Below are 21,739 nucleotides of genomic sequence, written 5' to 3'. Positions count from 1 at the left end.
CAAACTTTTTATCTTCAGGCCAGTCCATGATTACCTCTAGGATTCCTGGACGATTGAGGTTTCCCATTCGCGCTCGCTGTGTAATCAGCGTAATCCACTTGCTCCAGGTGACATCGGTAGCATGATGGGTGGAGGGAACCTGTCCTTTGAACATCCAGTTCAGCACTGGCAGTCGAGGTGCCAAAAGGAGCTGTGTTTCAGTCCCGACTACTTCGGAAGCAGCCCGAACCCCCTCATACGCGGCTAAGATCTCCTTCTCAGTTGGAGTGTAGCACTCTTCAGACCCCTTATATGATCGACTCCAGAATCCCAGGGGTCGGCCTCGGGTCTCTCCTGAGGCTCTTTGCCACAAACTCCAAGTGGGGCCTTTCTCTCCAGCAGCAGTATAGAGGATGTTCTTTACATCCTGTCCAGTCCGTACTGGCCCCAGGGCTACAGCACGGGCTATCTCTTGTTTAATCTGTTCAAAAGCCTGCTGCTGCTCAGGGCCCCATGCAAAATCATTCTTCTTCCGCGTTACCTGATAAAGGGGGCTTACAATGAGGCTGTAGTTTGGAATGTGCATCCTCCAAAAGCCCACTGCACCCAGGAAAGATTGTGTCTCTTTCTTGCTAGTTGGTGGAGACATGGCAGTGATTTTGTCGATCACATCTGCTGGGATGTGACGACGTCCATCCTGCCACTTTATACCTAAGAACTGAATTTCCTGGGCAGGTCCTTTTACTTTGCTTCTCTTAATAGCAAAGCCAGCTTGTAGAAGAATCTGGATTATCTGCTCTCCTTTTGTGAAAACTTCTTCTGCTGTATCGCCCCACACAACAATGTCATCAATGTACTGCAGGTGTTCAGGAGCACCACCCTGTTCCAGTACAGTTTGGACCAACCCATGGCAAATGGTTGGGCTGTGTTTCCACCCCTGGGGCAAACGGTTCCAAGTATACTGAATGCCCCTCCAGGTGAAGGCAAACTGTGGCTTGCATTCTGCGGCCAAAGGAATAGAAAAGAAGGCATTGGCAATGTCAATGGTGGCATACCATTTGGCTGCTTTTGACTCCAGCTCGTACTGGAGTTCCAACATGTCCGGCACAGCAGCGCTCAATGGGGGTGTGACCTCATTCAGGCCACGGTAATCTACTGTCAGCCTCCATTCTCCACTGGCTTTACGCACTGGCCATATGGGACTGTTAAAAGGTGAGTGAGTTTTACTGATCATTCCCTGATTCTCCAACTGGCGAATCAAATCATGAATGGGGAGCAAGGAATCCCTGTTGGTGCGATACTGCCGTCTGTGCACTGTCTTTGTAGCAATCGGCACCTGCTGCTCTTTTACTCGTAGCAGCCCCACAACAGACGGGTCCTCTGACAGGCCAGGCAAAACAGACAGCTGCTTAATGTTGTCCATGTCTACAGCAGCTATCCCAAAGGCCCATCGATACCCCTTAGGATCCTTGAAATGCCCCCTTCTGAGGTAATCAATACCCAGTATACATGGAGCCCCTGGGCCAGTCACAATAGGATGTTTTTGCCAGTCTTTGCCAGTGAGGCTCATTTCAGCCTCCAGCACAGTCAATTCTTGAGAGCCCCCAGTCACTCCAGAAATATGGATTGATTCTGTCCCTTCATGACTGGAGGGCATTAGGGTACACTGTGCACCGGTATCCACCAGTGCCTTATATTCCTGTGGTTCTGATGTGCCAGGCCATCGAATCCACACAGTCCAATAAACTCTATTATCCCTTTCCCTCCCCTGACTGAGGGCAGGGCCCCTCTATTGGTTACCTGTGATGACTGGAGCAACTCCACTGGTGGTTGGTATGTCTAGTAGTTCTTTCACCCGTGCTCGTAGTGCAGACGTGGGCTGATCATGCCACTTCCTCATGTCTTCTCCACGGTCACGTAGGTACCGCCACATGGAAACACGCGGTGCAATCGTACTGTTGTTCTTTGCTCGAGCTGGGAAGCGTGTGCGTTTAACAGCTGAGACTTTTGATGATGCAGGTGGGGAGTAGGACTGGACTAGTTTGATCAGATCCTTCATTAGACCTGGAGGCCCGTACGAGGATTGACCTTCATCAGTTGTTTCTGATACTATTACGGGATCATTACAATTAGTTGATGGAAACAATTTCTTGCACATTTCATCTACTCGGTTTTCTAGCCGTGAGATGGCAGAAACTGCGGCATGCAGTTGGGGGAGCTGCTGATCGGTGGTTTGAAGCATTATAATCAGCTCAACAACTCGGGGCCATCTGTCCACGAATCCTTTAGATCCTGATACCAATGACTGTGCAATTCTCTCTGGTGCTGTACTTGTGATTTTCTGCCACATGTCAGGATCGGCCCTCACTCTCTCAGGGTCAAGTTCGCTTGGATCAGGGCTGTACAACATTTTCGCCATGGCCAATTCCCTCAGGCGCTGAATGCCTTTTTGGACAGTATTCCAACTATCAAATTTAGGCTTCAAAGCATCCTTATAGGGGTACCTTTCTCTCACGGCTTCTAACAGCCGCAACCAGAGAGTGGCAGCTCCATCCGAACATCTGCTAATCCCTCTGTCGATACCTGCATCTTGGGCAATGCTTCCTAGTTGGCGAGCTTCATTACCGTCTAGAGACAAGCTGTTGGCCCCGTTGTCCCAGCAGCGAAGCAACCAAGCAAGGATACCTTCATCTTGACGCCGTGTGAACTCCTTTCTTGAGCCTTGGATTTCAGTCAGCTTCAGAGGTCGACAGTAGGTGATTTCCTCCTCATCATCAGTCTCTTCTTCATGCCTCTTGGTTTTTGCCTTTGCTTTTTTTGGTACTGCTCCATGCCCGGCACCTGGGTCTTCTGCTGGCCCCCCCTGTGCTTCTCCTTCTTTTCGTTCTAGACGCATGGACACCCGTTTCCATTTCTTGCCTTCCACAGGGGCAACTGATATTGCTACTGATGCCTCCTGTGACTGATCAGAATTAACTTGGGCTTGAATCTCAGATCGGAAACTCTCTCTCTCCAGAATAGTATGATACAAAGCACGGTATGCATAAGCCAAACCCCACATAAGGTTTACCTCCTTAGATCTCTGACCCAAATACTCACTTAATTTCTTAGGGTCCCTTAGGTGTTCAAGAGTGAAATCCCATGACACTGCGGGTCCCCATGCTTCTAAGACTTTTCCTAAACCTTTCCATATTCCCTGCCAGTCATCATTCTCTGGTTCTGGAGGAGACTTCCGCATAGAACGAATGCATAGGAACATATATGCATGCATTGATAGTGATAACATGAATGCAAGTATGAACCCTATCTCAGTTATTGAAAAGCGTGTGGAAATCTGAGAGTACAACCTAAATAAAAAGGGTTTATTTAGCCTGTACAATGAATTAAACATGGTGGTGTTTGTAAAATTGCCTGTTCCATCTGGGATGCAAGTATTTGTAAAATTGCCTGTTTCATCTGGGATGCAAGTGTTTGTAAGATTCACAATTCCATCTGGGGTGTAGATGCCAAAATTCTGACCATACCACATCTCGTAAAAGTACCAGGCAGGTGTCTCCATCAGTATCCACCTTACTAGGCTATATATCTGCACAATTCCACAACACCAAATTATGGTGTTAATAGTTGACCAATACTTTAAGAAGATCATAATTGCTTTCAATCCCTTAAACAGAGCAACTGGGATGAAGAGTGGATTCATAGCTGGCAGGCTCTGTAAAAGTCAGAACTAGCTAGCTTTGCTCTAAGGGAGAAAGAAATCCCTTTGTTTTCTACACAAAAGTTAGATAGCAGTGCTGAGAATGTACAGCAGCCCTTAATGTTGACAATTTGTCTGGTATTTCAAGGTCACGTTCTCCGTGAGCAGCTACGGAAAGATAACACTCCCAACACTCCCGTAATGAAGCTCTTTAAGAGCAAAGAGAGAGTTGTTCTAAAAGCTAAAAAGCTCTATGCCCGCATTCTCCACCAAAAAATCTGTCACGGGTTAGTTAGATTTACCTATGCCCGTGACAGGGGAAGCCACCCCACGCCCCCCCCCGGGACCCGGAAAGGAGGGGGAAAAGGGGAGTGGGATAAAACAGCGACAATCTAAGGAGGAAAAACTTATTTTACTAAATATGATATCGAAATACAAGATAACACAATATAATATAATTAAGGCTAACAAATCGAACGAAACAGAGAGAGAGAGTCTCCGAAAACCGAGAGGCCTACTGTGAACTCTAGGCGACACGGCTGGAACGCTTCCCACTCTCCGAGCAGTTCGAGAGAAGAAGGAGGGCACTCCAGCCTGGGAACGAGATTATATAGAGTCCTGGTCCCGTGACTTATTGTTACTCCTGTTGTTCTCTGGGATATGTAGTCTTCTTCTGTGGACTGCACATTCAACAGAAGTATCCATACTTGACATGATGTTATGATGTGGAATACTGATAGCAAAATTACAAAATTACAAAACCATGACATCCTGACTGCAATTTAAACCGGGCCAATACCAAAGAGGTTTAACTGCAAACACATGTGGTGCTTGAGTACTGAATCAGGCGGGATCTCCTTGAAGGCCTGAGCCCTTCCATCTGTGCATATTGCAGAGTACCTTTATACCGCCTTCCCTTCAAGCACTAACTCCATGCAGGTACTGCCACTGCGAGCATACAAAATTATGTCCTGCAGTTTTTCAAAGGTCTCCTTTTATCATTGGCTTTTTGAAACTTAAAACACAGTCTCTCCAGTCTCTTCCATCCATGTGGTAAAATACCATAGTGCCTACCTTCTGTCTAGGATTTATTTACCCATACAGCATGATGTGCCATGAAGCTGCGCTGTGTTATCTAGTTGGATGTATCTGCTGATCCAGTTGGATTAATTAAAACTTTTTGCTGAGAAATACAGATGATATAAGTAACCCAGGGCAATGTGCTAATCCCCTTGGGACATTCTCAGGTAATTGCTTGCACCACATGAGAGCAAAAGCACTGCAAAAGGTGGAGTTTCCACATTTAAGCATTTAATTTATGCAATAGCATTTTTCAATTGTTTTAAATAACATAGTTCAATGGCACTAAGCATTTCTTCAGTCTTACCTCTCCCACTCATTGCAACTTCTCTCCTGATACCATAAATTCATTTAAACATATCGTGCCAATGATAATAAAAGTAAAGCTTATGCAAACACACACTACATATAACCTAGCAAAAATGCCCATAAAGCTTCCCAAGGAGGCTGTTTTACAGTTTTAAAACTGTTTATATAAGAAACATATTTTTACATAAGCTAGATAACTCAATATCTAAAAATCTATTGCCACGTCAGAGTTGAAACAGAACAAGGCACATATGTCCCCTCCACGGTGCTTCTGCCAATAAACCTTATTGCATTTACCATAATCTAACTCTTTGACTTATCTGAAACAGCAAACATGTTAATTTATTAAATCACAGAATCACTAGAGTTGGAAGGGATGTTTAAATAGCAACAATTCCAACTCCCTTGCAATGAACAGGGACATCTACAGCTCTACCAAGAGCTCAGAGCCCCATTCAGACTGACCTTCAGTGTCTCCACAGACAGGGCCTCCACCATCTCACTGGGCAGCCTGAGCCAGTGCTGCCTTTATCCCAATGTCCTTATTTCATCACTGTCTTAATGGCATAGAAAGCTTTACCCATGGCCTTGTAAGTGACTCACAACCTTTTGAAAACCTTTCTTTGAGCTCTGAAATACCAAGATATGCTCACTTCCAAGACACAAGTTAATGGAGATGCAGCTTTACTGCTGACATTTCAACCAGTTGGATCATAGTGACGAGTTCAAATGCCATCCTGCCCATAACAAGACAGATAGAAGGACACCTAAATAATAAGCCCCTCTGGGAAAATCTCTGGCCCTCATTCTCAGTGATGAGTTGGGAGAGGACTCCTTTGCTGCCAAGGAACCTGTTATGTTCTATTTTATAGAGATCTCAGTAGCACAGTATCAGATGCAAATATATAGCACTATCATATGCTTAAAACCACCCAGTGTCAAACACATCTTTACAGCAAGGCAATCTCCACATCAACACCTCCTCCTCCATTAGCCCTACATCCCTTTGAAGGCCAATTAGAAACTGATGGATTTCCTCTAGATAAACTCCACATCCTCTAAATAAAATGCTCTGTCTTTGAGCTGCTAGTGATTAATGCAGTTGAGTCCATGCCTTCCTGAGCAGATGTATGTGCTTACAGAGAAAGAAAGAAGTTGCACACAGAAGAGCTCCTCATTGGGGAGCATCCTCTGAGTGAGCCTTGATAAGGCAAATAAAGCATGGTGGGGGTGGGTTAACAGTTGGACTAGATGATCTTAGCAGTCTCTTCCCACTTTAATGATTCTATGATTTCAAGAAACTGTAAGGAGCAGCTCAAAAACTGACACACGTCCTCTACTTCCAACGAGGTCAAACTCTCTGCCAGCTCCTAGGCAGATCCACCCCATGTCCTACATCGCTACAGGAGGAGAAAATGCCCTTGTATAGCACTGACCCTGGGAGGTTATGCTTAGAGCAGAGCTGGATTTGAACATTGTTAAACACTTGAGCCAATGAATTCCTACAAATAGAGAGCCCTTCTATGTTACTATCTGCTGTTGTGCAAAACACGATTGAATCTACGCTACTGGTAATGATTTTTGCTAGAAGGTACTGTCTTACACACACAGTTTTCCATAGGATCAGAAATTAAATCCCATGGACCCTTGGGATTGCTTGCCTGGAAGACAGCCAGACAAGTGCTTTCCTACAATTATACACTGTGGTGTCAGTGCGTGGGTTCAGCCACCGCTTAACAAATTTACTAGATAAACCTCCATGATTCATACCAACAGTGCTCAAGTGGCTAACTGCCACATACTGGCAGGGAGCTGACTAATGTTACTCGAACAATGAAAGAACCCACTTGAATAATGAATTGGGTTTTGGCAAATCAATGCAGAGATGACTGACAGTTTGTGCCCGCTCCAAAACAAGAGTTGAGCAACAGCAAAAGGGTGCCAAAGGCATACAAAAAGGTTTTACAACTACAGGTACCTATTCTCAACAGAAAGGAGCATGTCCTGCTCTCTCCATTTAGTACAATTAAAAGAGCAGAGCAGGGTCTCAAGAGGATCTCACTCACACTTAATTTCATCAGCTCTTCCCTGAACAATAACAACTTGGGGTCAAAGCTACAGCAATCGCATCTGTTTTCTTTCCTAATGTGCAAATTGCCATCGCAGGTACTTTGAAGATGAAAACAAGAAGTCAGCATTTCAAGCCATGAAATTAGCAACTCAGTTTTGGAAAGCGCTGTCTAGAAATTACTCCAATAGCTCGCAGGAAGGACCAATTTTCCAGACAAAGTATCCTGTACAGCTTCAGTAGCACATTCTGCCCATACATAAAACCCACTTGGTTTAACAAATTTGTCTTTGCTATGATTTAAATCCAGTGAGTGAAAAACAATAACTTTCCCCAAGCCACTTCACCATAAATCTGATAGCAAACTGAAGCCAAAGCAAGGTATGCATGTAAGACATTTAACTACCTCCCTAAAGCAAGAACAACAAAGCAACGTTCCTGAGCTATTCTGGAGATGGAAGAATAACTAACAACTGCTTCTGGGATGTTCACACTCTGAGAAACAGTGAAGTATCCAATGTTCATCAATGCTTTTGCATTGGATATCATTCCAAACTCCCCTTACAGTAGGAATAATCACAGCACCTCTATCACTGCAGAGTGGAACACAACAAATTTCTGTTGGTGCTGAGATGAAATATGCAATCGATTGGGCAATTCAGCTGGACAAATAAAGTCATGTAAGGGCCATATTTCTGGGGCTAAGTTGACTGTGCAATCTGCACAGCGTTGTTCAGAACTATTTCACTGCAGCACTACATATGGTCAGAGCAAATCTGATCGCTCCAAGTTACACAAGAACCGCACAGAAGCGTTAACAGAGACCTTTGCAGACCCAAGCTGGAAATCTGGCCACTTTTCTCCCACTGTAAGCACAAGAGGGAAGAATATATACAGCTGTACACAGAGCCCTATGGCTGTAATAATATTCAATGGTTTGCAAATAAAGTTTCTTTTTGGCTTTCTCCATAAAGAAGCCCAGAGCTTGCCTGTGGACAGAGCTAAAACAAAGTGCAACAGAAGAGATTGAGTTGATCGCTAAAGATGCAAGCACGAGCTGACAGAAGCCAGCCGGAGCTTTACAAAAAAGGTCCTTCCAGAATGATAAATGATTCCTGGTCCATTCAAAGAATCTGACGGATGTACTTATCTCCTCTGTTCCGCACAGCAGAGGGGATGAAATGACCTATATCAACACAAAGGGAGCTACATGACTCAGGGTCTCAATGCATATTCAGCAGTTCTAAGCAACTGATGCAGAATAGGTATTTAAACAGTAAACCTCGGACGAACCTGGCAGCCTCTTCACAGGATGCTTTATGTTTGCTATTTTTAGCTTTTCAAAGTGTCACAAAGCAGCAGAAAAAAATAATGCTGTATAGCCCTACACACCAAATGGGGTAAAAAGAACTCTGAAATAAGCCGCACCAAATGAGGTTATGTTATTCAAAGCCCTTCTTTCTTGTAAGACACAAGGTGATGCATCACAGCCTAAATATCCCACTTAGTTCTGTCCTCAGTGATCAACCGAGTGGCAAAACACTGATAAAACAGAAAACCACCCACATTCATCTGGGTTTCCACCACCACCATCCCACATCACGAAACGCTTTATCAGCAGCTACAGAATCTTAATTTGGCTCTTCTGAACAAGCATCCCAGCATGCAGACCTGCTCACTAGGAGGATTTACAAATCTCTCCAGAACCTCCTCCAACATCCCGATAATTTTGCTGGCGTGAATAAGAAACTTCTGGCATGCAGAACAAGCCACTGCCAGCTGACAACGCAGCGAAGAATTTCTTTCATATCTGAAGTTTGCACGAGCAGGCAGCTGGGACTGTGATAAATTACTATCTCTGATTCCAGCACTAAGTATAAGACATTTATTTGGCAGAGCCTGTTAGGAAAGACATCGCCAATATCAACTGCTGGGGTTAGCAAACTTCTTCAGGAAAGCCACCAATGGTGTTCATAGTCTGCTTACAACAGAAGTCAGTACGGGGACCAGCATTCTTCCATTGACTGAATGTTAATTGAATTCTGCACCATTTCCAAAACCAAAAGAGACATGTTTTGATAGAAACTCATATTAATCATTTTCAGCTCTTTTTTACTCTCATTCTTGGGGCCAAAACCTCTTCACAGTAAGCCTAGACACTTTGACTGAGAAATAGCATTTTCCATCAGTTACTTACTGCGCTGTTTCGATGTTATGCTGCCATGTTTTCTGCAGCTAGAGCTACAAAGCCTGTTTACACAATCCTGCACATCTGACTTCTCTGCACAAATATTCCAAGGACAAAGCCCTTGCCTGGTATCTACTTGGAAACTGACTTATTTTCTAACCAGTATTCAACCAATCAAGCGGTTCCTTTAGAATACAGAAGCAGTCATCATAGTGGGATGTATTAACTGAAAATCTCCAGATCTTCATCTGTGTGATTATAAAAGATTCAACCATTTTTGATCACCAAACCTAGCCTAGTGGGAGGTATGTCCATGGCAGGGGGTTGTAACTACGGGATCTTTAAGGTCCCTTCCCAAGCAAATCATTCTGTGATTATAATTCTATTCTACATCTTTGGCCCATGCTTCAGAGGTGAAAAAAATCAACCAAATCAACCCAGACAGAGTAAATACAAAGCAGGTTACAAGCTCCATTTAGTTTCATTTACTGAGGCCACGTAATTGTTTTGTTATTACTATAACCATTGTTATTATCTATTATGCCACCTCACCCCATCATTTACCACTGCTATCAGAACACTCCGCTTCAGAGCAACAGAAGTCCCTCCAAAAGTCAAGGAAAGTAATTACTACTGCATTTAAAATGTTTTAAATCCACTGTATTACACAAAATCACAGTCCTCTGTGAATACCACCAAGCAGCTTCAACAAACAGCTAATCAGCACCTATAGATTTTCCATAGCCCAGCTGCAATGGCTCATTAATGATCTGGCTTGGGGATTCGTTTTTTATGGACTTTAACGTTTTGAAGCATGTCAAACCATCACTTAAAGATTCTGTTGAGAATAAATTTAATTGCGCCACAGTGCAACCAGAATCCTAAAATCAACACCTTGTTTTTAAACAAGCATTTAAAAATATCCAAATAAATATCTTTAATCTTCTGAAGATCTACAAAGACTTTAGCTAGAAAGCTTCCTTTTTAAAGTTCAGTACATCTTTCAAAGTGTTAGCAGAGATAATTATCAGAGAGATTATGCAGATCTTATTTTCAAAAGGTTTTGTTTGTTCTTTTGTTGCATAATTGCTTAGTGTTCGTTTGGAACTTAGAAAATAGAAAGCATTAGTGAAATATCAAGCATTATTTATTTAACAGAAAAATAATTTTGCCAAACAGCATTAACATTTTCAGCATCCTTTGCTGTATTTTGAAATGCCTTGTTAATCTGGAAGGCTGCTCAGTCATCTAACTTTGGCAACATTGCAGATTGGAAATGTGCTTTATCACTATTGTTTTTAAAGTATTTCAGAAGAGAGACAGCAGGAAGCAAAGGTGCAGTGTAGTGTTTTGTGAGCTCTTTCATTTCTAGCCTTGCTGGTGACAGAGGTCATCACACTCATGAGATTGCTGCAAGTCAACTTGCTGGTCATGTAAGTCAAGCCACTGTAATAGAGTACACAATCACCATGGAATCACTAAATGTTTAGAGAACTGGATAAACCCACTTCAAGTGTGTCCAAGCCTGCCCAAATCAACAAGCAAAAACTCAATCAGGCTGTGAGGATTAGAGTGTACAATCCAACATTAGACCAAATTTCAGTCAAGATCTTTTAAATCTGACAGAAACCATCTTTAAAGTATAAAGAACATTCATTCAATACATAATTATCACTGGACACAATTATGTACCTACTATGCTTATTTTTGCAAACAAGTTTAAAAAGCTACAACAGCTACTTAATTTAACTTCTATTTGAAATTGTAAATTCAAGTTCATTTAATGATTATTTACAGGGACTTCAATTTCTCTATGGTGTCAGAAAGCTTACTGCAAATATTCTGTGCAATCATCTCACTGCTTACATAATCACCTTTGGCTTAAGCACAGTAAAAGCAAATTCTACTTACAGCCAACCATCATCATGGCCACTGAAAAAATCTTCTCTCCATCCGTGGTTGGTGCTATGTTTCCAAATCCTATCGTTGTAAGGCTTGTCATGGTAAAGTAGAGAGAGGATATGTACAAGGAGTCTTTACTGGGTCCTCCTTCCCACTGCCCTGAGCCAGTGGTGTTGTATCGATATGGTGTCCCAATACTCAGTGCCAACTGGTAGAGCCAGCTATCTGTTTTGATTGTGTTAGTGACTTCGTCTATAACTTCATAGTCCCCGATGCTGTACCATATGCAGGCTAGCCAGTGGGCCACCAGTCCAAACACACACACCAGCAGTACCAGTACGGCAGCACCATATTCCAGATAATGGTCCAACTTTCTGGCAACTCGACCAAGTCGGAGAAGACGCACCACTTTTAGTGAACTGAAGAGGCTACTGATCCCCTACAAAAGAAAAAAGATTATTTCATCAGAGGCATCCTGCTGGTTAACAGAGAAAGATATTCCTACACAGTGATTCCTGCAGCTATTTGAAACATTTCCGTACAATTTTTAATGCCTTGGATGAGAGATGACAAGATGCAGTACTTTTGTCCTCAACGGGGTAAATTAAGTTTGGCATTGGATAGCTGTATAAATTACTTAGTTCAAACTTAGTCTTTCAAAGTAACAACAACAACAAAAATCCAGTGAAGTCCAAAGTGAGAAATAGCATACTTGTTAAACATGGAAACACATCATGTTTTGCCAGCTTGAAATAAATGGTACATTTTGCTTTGACCTCCTAAGCCAAACTTGGTGGAGGAGCAATCACAGATTGAAGAACACCATTCTAGGGGGCTTTCCCCTTGGAAATGGGATTGCCACTCTGACCAAAGTGGTGGTCCATCTGCTTCAACAGCCTGCAGCATTACCAGATGCACAAGAAAAACATTAGAAACTAACTGTAATTAGTTTTAATAATAACATATAAATGCCCATTGATCTTGCATTCATCAGACAGTAGTAGGCTAACTTCCTTTAGTCCAACACCCTCCATCTCATAGTACGCTTCATTACAGCTAATGTAACTGCCAATTTTGTTACTTGTAAATATATCTCACTGACTGAATGCAGACCTAGAAACTGTGCAGGCACATTACCTCTCCAAAGTGAGGGCAATACAGACCAAAGAGCACAGGTAAGAAAGCTGCACGCCTTTGCACACAGGGTTAATTACATTGCATATCAACAATACTGCAGATACATTCCTAAAGCAAGCATTTGAGTAGTTTTCTTAATCAGGCAAGATAAATGAAGTACAAATAAGTGGAAGCACAAATATTTATGGAACAGCAGCAGAGGGACAATCAAAAAGTTGATGGAAATGTCTGAGAGGGAACAACAAGAAACATGTTTGTCCTTCTGCGCACACACACAGTTGGCAGTATATTTTAACAGAGATTACAGATGCAGAAGGAAGAAAAACATGTTCCCAATCTATTGCAATTCCATGAAACGTCTAACTTATGCATTAAATTAATCAGTGACTTAAAATAGAAGCTTTGCAAAAGAAGGATTCTAATACAAAACATTAAATTAAATGTCTCCAGATTCTGAAAGTAGAAATTAAGACATAGAAAGCAATGAGGCAAACATTCCTAGTTACTGTGCCAAGATTAAATTGCCCTTTTCTATGCATCATTATCAAATCAGTCTAGTCAAAACACTGGCTAATTACATTATCAAACAGTTTAAAAACTTCACTTTCTGGAGTTTTCCATACGAGAGAGGATCTTCCCCCTTTTGCACCTCTGTTTCTTTGCACAATTAACATCTGAAGGGTGAAACGCAACTGATATTTCTAGATGTAATCTGTTCAACAAAGTTCTTGTATGCTTTTCAAATCCAGTTGGAATTTGTTTCAGATCCCCAAATCCTTAATAAATTGAAGTTCTTTATTTGCATTCAAACTCACATGATGACTAATACGACAGAGGGAAGTGGAATTTTCCCATTGACTTCTGTATTTTGCATTTATGCAAGATACAGGTCTAGTTTATCACTCTTATTTTCATCTAAACATCTACCTAATTAATTGGTTTGGGATATATACCTGCGAGCCACTCTGTACTTGTGCAGTAATACGGGAAGTTCCTCGAAGAGTTTGTTATGCAATGGATTGGTTTCAGTGGACTGCTATTTGAGTCACCACAGAATCACAGTAAGTCACAGTATCTAATGTAAATTATTTCTATTTCGCTGTTCTGTTCATTACCAGGAGTATAGCTAAAGAGCTAGCGATCTGAAATCTGAACCTAAAATCCCTTTTTGAACCCAGCAGTTTACATTTGTCCCAGCAACAAGGCTTACACTGCACTTCCTACTGTACAATTCAAGTCTAGGAGGCTATCTCTGAACAGAGGGCCATCCTCCGTCTATATTACATCTTCTTTCCCTAAGTTATGTGAGCTGTTCAGCAGTAGTACAACTAATATAGCAACATAGTGTTCGTGTCAGAGCCTGGAAGAAAGTCTGCTGCAACTTTTTTTTTTTCCTAAGCACAGCTAATGATCATGTATAAAACAAAAAGAAAATGTTTTGTTTCAGCTGACATTCAAATGTAATTGAGAGTCATTGAATGGATCTTACTCAAAAGTCTTACAAGTCATCAAGTCTGCTCAGTCTAACACACTGCTCTGTGGAAAAGTCATCAGATACATTTACTGAGAGGTCACATTTCATGCCTAATCTTGCAAAATACAGAGACAATATCAGGAGCTTTATAAGTGTGTTCCATAAGACACTACCTAGGAAAGAGTAATTTGACATATACTAAATAAACGTGTGACCTACTGCACTATGAAGTGTTGGGTACTTAAAGGTGGTAAGAGGAACCCTTATACTTAAACTACCTCTTGACAATATTGGCTCAACTCTTAATACATAAAGCTCTGCCCAAGATTCAGCAGCACTCTCTTTGCTGGAAATTATACTAAGAATTGCCTTGAATCAAGCCTGAGCTATTACAAATCTTGGTGCTTTTAATTCAGCTGATTACTAACTGTCTTTTATTTCATTTTTCTTTTAACTGCATTTATGCTACAGAGCAAATGTTTCATAACCCTCTCTACTGAAGAGTGAGAACCTGTTCTAACTGAAGTAACCTAAGCACTCATGGAACAGAGAAGTGATTAGAAACCTTAAATCCAGTTTGGTGCTAGTATCATTTAAATAATGCATGCTTTTGATACTGAAAATCCTGCCTTCTGAGAGGGATGTGTGCTGTTTTATTGCCATATTTGGTTACTTAGGGGCAATAATCTGTAGTATCTGTTGCTCTGTGTTTCTTTGACTGAGAATATCTCATGGTATAAACTACCTAACCCTGTCCTTAGAGGCTTTGGCCAACGTTTATGACGATGTTTTCATCAGAAGATGACATTCATTCAGATTGCTCTACATCACGTCAGTCACAGAAACCTTTTAACAGGAAAACCGCCTAGTCCAGAACTGCTTTTCAAGTCTGGAACCTGAAGTCCCAAACCAGATCAACTTAGGAGAGTGAGTCACACATCACTGCAACTGCAGAGAGGTTCCCCATGATTTCTGAGGCCACTCAATCAGGAGACAACACGCAGTCACTGAGAACCAGTGGTTTTTGCACTGCCATTTCTATTTAGTGAATAGCAGAAGCCACCACCCACAGATGAAGCTGGCAATGTCAAATTCATCCAGAAGGACATTTCTTGGGATAAGACATTCAACTTCAGAATTCAATTAAATCCATTCATGAATAAACAAATCCAAGTTTATTGACTTAAGCGTCTTGCAAAATCTGTTTTCTCAATCTTCCTTATATGCTGAGAAAATGAATTCAGTTTGATAGTGGGGGCACAAGTGATGCTATCACTCTGAAATGCATCGGGTACCATCCCTTCGTGTTAAAGCTACCTGAACCTCCCCAGTTCAGATCCTAAATGCTACCACATTATCAAACTTCAGTCTTCAAGAAGAAAAGAAACCTCTAAGCTGCATGTCTGCTTCTGGCTACATTTTTCTGACCAAAGACTGAGCAAGACCTTTTTTGCAATTGCAATACAGCCAGAGGGAACAGACCTCTGGACCTTGAGTGAGAAGAGGGAGCTCAGCTCTCCCACACGCAATGAATCCCTGATAAGCCAGGCAGCAGGAAGAATGAAGCTTTCAAAGTCACATTACACAGGGGTCAAGAGTCAGCCCTGCAAAATGATGAAGGGAACACTGTCACCAAAGGAAAATGCAGGTTAACAAGTGCAGGAAATCGTTCAAGTTGGTGTTAGCACCAGAGATATCCTCTCCTCAGCTGGAAAACACAAGAGGAGAGTCTGCTGTACACGAAAGGAGCAAGTCTAAGAATAGCAGAGCTGCATCTCTGTAAAACACATAAAAGATTTAATCAGCTGGTTACCTACTAATCTAATAAGTCTTTTCTGCAGTAGGAAATTACTGCATAAATGTTTTAAAATGTAAAATAAAGGCATAAGCAGCCATTTTCTACCATCTAAATTCACTAAAATCTGCTCAAACCTCAAAATTAAATCCCAGTGCATACAGTGAAATAGCACATTTATGCACTATTTTATTTTATTTTATTTTTTTTCTGTTAGAGAATGATGTGTTTTTAACTCTGGGCACTTTTTTGATTAGATTTCACTCCATGACTTTTTGTTTATACGTTGTTAGCTGCAGGCATATATGCAACAGCAACAACAACAAAAAAAAGAGAAGAAAAAAAAGTGAAAGAAACATGCAGATTAAATGTGTTCCAACACTGATATCCTCCTGGCTCTGAAAATGGGGATTGGTACTGCACCATTTAACAGACAGTACTGCCTACAGATGAGATTAGAGGAAAACAAGTTAAACTTTTCTCTACGTCTTGATGTTCAGCACATGGTGGTTTTGAAGAGTTTATGGAGTAGCCAAGAACCAGAACTGAGGACCTCACTGCAAACCATTTTAGGGCATCTCACTGCAGTTGAGAAAGTGATCGCAGCACATGTGGTCCTTCTTAAACTAAACTTTAGCTAATAAACTCAGAGTTGCTAGATCCAAAGCAGTGACAGCAACCTGCATTCAGCAAACCTAACCCAGGCTGAGCTCTTTATCTCCACGCAAGAGCAAAATTGTTTCATGCAGGCTAAGCTGAATTACACAAGCCCTAGTTATACCATGACTGAGCTCTAAGCAGCCTCCTGGAGTGGGGTTCAGCTCCCACAATGCTGCAGCCTTACAGCAAGCCACCCAGTCTATGTGAATTACCCAGTTTCCCCCCCACTCCCCACCCAGAGCATGAAGAGACAGAGGAGCACGTCAGGAGAGTTTTTCATCCAGCCCTTCTCAGCAGGGGGATGAATCACCTCCTAGAGCTGTCTCTCCCTCCTCGCTGAATGCAAAGAGGCTGAAGCCTATCGCTTACACAGCTTACAGAAGGGAAATTAAACCTATCCTTAGAAATCTGGATAGCCCAGATTTGAGCAGCATCCAAACCCGTATTATGTTATTACAGAGACATACTACAGAGCACGGTCTCACAATGTGACTTAACTTTCTCAATATGAGCTTGGAGAATAAATGCTATTAATAACAGTAGGACAAGATTTTCTGCAGATGCAATAGCACGCTTATTTCTTCACTGAACAGCCAATTACTCCACAGAAAGTGATGCTACACTACATTTCGTTCTGGTAGTCCCCATTGACTTGAAGAAGGAACTGAACTGGTTCACAAAAAATGAGCAATCACAGAGTAAACTGAACTATCAGAAGTGCAACAGCGGATAAATTATGAATGGTATTATGGTATTACAGACAATAACTAGGGAAGTCAACTGGAGTGGTAGAGATGGGAGTCAGACACTTGACAGCAGAGGATGCCTGGAGTGTCCTTACTTCAAAAGGTACCAAAGGTAGCAAAAATATCCAGAGGTTGTGTCTCAAGACAGAAGCAAAACTTGTAAAGCTCAACATCAGTTCTAAATTGAAATCATCATCCCAAGGAAGGAAAGAGAATGAAGGTATGAATCAGTTCTAAATAGAAATCACCATCCCAAGGAAGGAAACTGAATGGAGGTATGAAATATATTTAAAGAAAAAATGGTCACAGAAGGCAAAAGAATAAATAAATAGGTATAAAGTGAGAGCTGCCAAATGTCAGGTCAAACATTTCCTTGCAACAAACACTAAAACAAAAACCCAGACATTCTTTACAGTCATAAATGGAGGGAAGGAAAAAAACCAAACCAACCAAAGCGACAAGGCTGCAATGAAGTAAAATAATCCAGACCCAGGCTGAAAATTAAATTAGGCTGTAGCTTTAGTTTTCAAAGATGATGAAGGACAGAAATGCATCAAGGAGGAAACAAACAGATATACTACCTGAACAAATGTTAAGGGAAAGAATAATTAGAAACATTGAGATAAATCAAAATGCAATCAATGCAGCAGCACGGGTTTGCTAAGCTTAGGTTAGCTGGGGTCTTGTCAAGATTTTCTGACAGCCCTCTCTAATAACAAACTTCTTTAGCTGAAAGTGATAGAGAATAAGAAATATTTGGGTATACTAATTAAACACATGGTGGCTCAGAGCAATCAGTGGGTTGCACTCATAGAAAAGGTTAATCCAGCTCCAGGATGCATTAGGTGAATGGTGCCAAGGGCAAGAGGAACAGCCAAACCCCATTCCCAAGGAGGTGATGGGCTCTTACAGCTCAGCTCTAAATAGATGTATTCAAACACAATACTATGCAGGGGAAAAAAAAAATCCTAAAGCCTCTTTCATAAAATAAGGTTTCTAGACAAGATCAGATTGCTTAGACTATGTAAAGGAAAATCAATGTGTGTGTGTGCGGGGGGTGACTGTTCTTTCTAAGCACATCAAGGAGATAAACATAAGGGAAGAAAAAAGCAATATTTAAAGCAACCAGGAAGGCTGGCACAGGGACAACCAGGCAGACTGCAAATTAAGACAGATTTGCAGACACCATGAATTAAGGCGGATTTTGATCAGTTTATCACAGGGATGATAGGATGAACCTGCCCACTAAAGACATGAGTCAGTGACTCAAATGGTCCTTCTATTTTTTCCCTTATTTTTTATTTAATTTTTTCTGCTTTTGTTCTTACTCTTTGAGAAGCTGAAGTGAGGTGAATACATACACTCTTGAGGGCAGGCTGCATCTCATCTCAGCCTAAATTTTAGCAATATCTGCTGTGATAGGACAAGGCAAATGGTTTTAAATGAAAAGAGGGGAAACATCTAGGTGGGATATAAAGCAGAAGGTTTTTTAATATAACGGTGTTGAGACATTTGCACAGGTTGCCTGGAGTGGTGGATGAACCATCCCTGGAGACAGCCAAGGTCAGGCTGGATGGAGCTCTGAGCACCTGATAGAACTGTGGGTGTCTCTGATCATTGAAGGGGGGTTGGACCAGATGGCCTTTAAGAGTCCCTTCCAACTCAAATGATTCTATGAACATAGGGAATCATATAGCAAAGGCCCCTGGTCTTCCTGTGGAGTGGACCTGGCTCTGCTTTTTATCAGATGAATACCATGGATTCAGGAGGACCATCCAAAAGGACAGACAAGCTGCTCAAAATTCAACTAGCAAATCACTCCCAGAAGAAATTTTCAAGCTGAGCTACTTAAATAGAGCTTAGCTCTAAAATCTCTGGTTAGCTCCTTAATGCGTCTTTACTGGGGCTAATGTTGAAATAAATCTTCCAGCATATCTCAGAAACCATTTATTTTAGGTAATCAATTAGAGCAATAAAGTTGCATACATACAAATCAAAATGCTGGAATGAGAAAAATAAAAAAGCAACTTTCCTGATTTATCACCACTTTAAGAACTGAAATTATGGCTGGATTCAATTATATAAATCTACACTGGAATAAGGGACATTGCTTCTGCACAAACTACCTCAGCCCTGGATCCAGGCTGAGCCCATTTAATGTCTGGTCCTGTATCTCAGATAGCAGTGGATGTAGTGAGCACAAAATTCAGTCCTTACAGCAAAATGAAAGCAAGTACATTTTCTCATGCAGTCCCTGAAAGCATCCCCGAATTTATTGCTCAGGACCTTTATTTCAACCCATGAAGATGGGGAGCTTTTCTGTTGGCTTCTTCCCCCTCAGAAAAATATCAATAACCCACAGCACTATAAATACAGCTCCAGTGAACTGCTTACAGTCCAACCACACAGCTCAAAACACTTCAAACACTGAAGAACTGAGGTTATAAAAAGAAGGAAGACTTGCAAATATTTACTCTAGATTCCAGTTGATATGTATGAGGACTTCTGTAATTTTTGTTAGTACAGCAGGGTGCCCAACTGGGCAATATCATAAAAAATGATGATATCATTAAGATATAATGATATCATAAACACCATAACTTTCTCTTATTTAGAGAAGGCAGACGGAGGCCAAAAGGGAGGGAGATGAAGGGGAGTCCCAGCAGTCAGGACAGCTACTGAATTTAGTTGACAGCCCAGTGCCAACAAGAAACCAAAAACTTCCTATTCCAAATACAGGAAGGAAAAGAGAAGAAATATCAGGAGAGAGTAACATGAGCTGCAATGTTTCTGCAAGTATTTCAGAAGCCACAGGTAGCCCTAATGCTGAGGGTTATGTGTAACACCAACTCTCACTTCAGGGTTCAGCAAAATGAAGACTTGCACCAAGTTACAAGGTTGCTCTCCTTGTAATGTGTCTAATTAAACCACCAGCCCTACAGATAGTTTCTGCAAAGGGATGGGAGCCATTCTGTGCATACCCAAAGACTAAAAACTCCTTTTCTTCCACTTGTGGCTGTGTTCTGCAAGCTCAGTAATGTGGATTCTGTGCTATTCCCATCAGTATTACTTAATTCAGTATCTGCCTGGATTAGTTCATTTGCCTTGTATCTTCCATAAACTCCTCCTCCTCTGCAAGAGACAGCATCCAACAGATGCAAAGCTTTCCTTGAAAGTACTCCCCATACAACTTGCCCTAATTAGATTCTTCGTTACTTTGCATGGCTCTAACGATCTGAGTTAAAGTGCTTGTACCCAACATCTGCTTCCTAGCATCGTACACACCATGCCTTCATCATCTACTGAGTATCAGGCACTTCCTATCACAAGTTTTCTCACACATGAAAATGTATACACCTCCAGTTAGGAATCTGCAGAAACACCCCAAAACTGCCATCTTCTTACAGCAGTTATAAAGTTGTTCATTAAAGAGTGGCAGACAGAACTGTAGCTCAAAAAACAAGCTAAGAACAACTGATGCAATTCTGCACCTCAATGATGGGGCAAATATTGTTAAATAACTATATCAAGTCATCTGTGGTTGGCTACACTTATATTTGGACATCTTTACCAAGCCAATATATTATTATATTACATTTCTCTGCACACTGCAGCAGGATGACAGCATTCTTCATATTTAATTGCCTTCCCACTGCATTACAAAGGGGAAAATGCCAGGTCCCAGGCTTAGCATGCCTGTCATTGTGTTGCTAGGAGTTTTCAACATAGTTTAACAGTTGGCCGCATCAGGGATTTAGCTCTGGGAATTATTTTGTCAGATATTATTTCAGGGCCAAAGCCACGTTCTTGAAATGTGTCAATTTGTCCCCACCTTGATCACACTACTCAGTCCACCACTGGGGTCCATAAAGCCTTATTCAACCAGCTCTGGGAAAGAGAATGCTCGCAGCAAAACACTGCAGACTTGAGCATGGTGAAGCCAGTTGTACCAGCCTGTATTTGCATTCAGTTTACATACACTGTTGTTTTAGCTAACAACAGTGATACAAAGAAGATTCTGCCAACGCTGAAATAGACCAATAATAGCAATTAGAAGTAGATTAAACTTACAAGGATGCCATGCCTTACTACATCCTACACTGATCGCTGAATTTTAAAGGCCACTGGGTCATGCGGTCCTACATTATTAAACAACAGACATACAATTTCAGAGCTTTATCTCGTTTAAATGTCTGCTTCCACTTTCAGGCAGTGGCTCATGTAAATTAATTTTTGCAGAAAAGACGGTCTACAGCTCATTTGAAAACCATCTATTTGGCTATCCCAGCATCCCACTCCACTCGTCGCAGTTCTTGCCATATCACTCCAGAGCCACGTGTTTGGCAGAGATGAGCTAAAACTTCAAAACCTTTCCTTACAACCTCAGAAATTCATGAAGCCAGGTGAAAAATGCCAGAAAAAAACAACAACAGCAACGACAACACATCAAGTACACCAGGATTTTCCAAACATCTACTTTGAGAATGTAGATTCCATGCCTACAAAAGCTGATCCACCCACCTAGTCTTCAGGCTGTTCTCTGTACTCAATTTCAGAGAGCTCAAATGCAGCTCAGCAGCAGCAGCATGATGAGGAGCCCTTATCTAAGTGTGGGCACCTGGGGTGCTTCCAGCTGTAGGGCATTCTCCCACTTGCAAGGCTCCAAACATACCCCATGTTCTTTTGAAAATAAATCCAAACATC

At 41.6% G+C, this 21,739-nt stretch overlaps 1 protein-coding gene across 5 annotated transcripts in view; it reads right to left on the bottom strand.

Annotated features, from left to right (window-relative positions):
- Positions 1–21,739, bottom strand: part of KCNH5 (potassium voltage-gated channel subfamily H member 5) — a 161,812-nt gene that overhangs the window by 90,203 nt on the left and 49,870 nt on the right. For all 5 annotated transcript variants that reach the window (XR_014946809.1, XR_014946808.1, XM_085549560.1 and 2 more), the window contains exon 7: positions 11,233–11,662. Coding sequence is in view for 3 of the 5 variants with exons in the window: in XM_085549560.1 (XP_085405686.1) it covers positions 11,233–11,662 (430 nt within the window). In the remaining 2 variants the exon portion in view is untranslated. The remainder of the gene's footprint in view (positions 1–11,232; positions 11,663–21,739) is intronic.

This window comes from Coturnix japonica, chromosome 5 (assembly GCF_054131305.1).
Source record: "Coturnix japonica strain WE chromosome 5, WE-NBRP24, whole genome shotgun sequence".
NCBI classification, from domain to species: Eukaryota; Metazoa; Chordata; class Aves; order Galliformes; family Phasianidae; genus Coturnix; species Coturnix japonica.
Note: the sequence above shows the minus strand (reverse complement) of the source record. Positions and strands in the feature narration are given on the sequence as shown.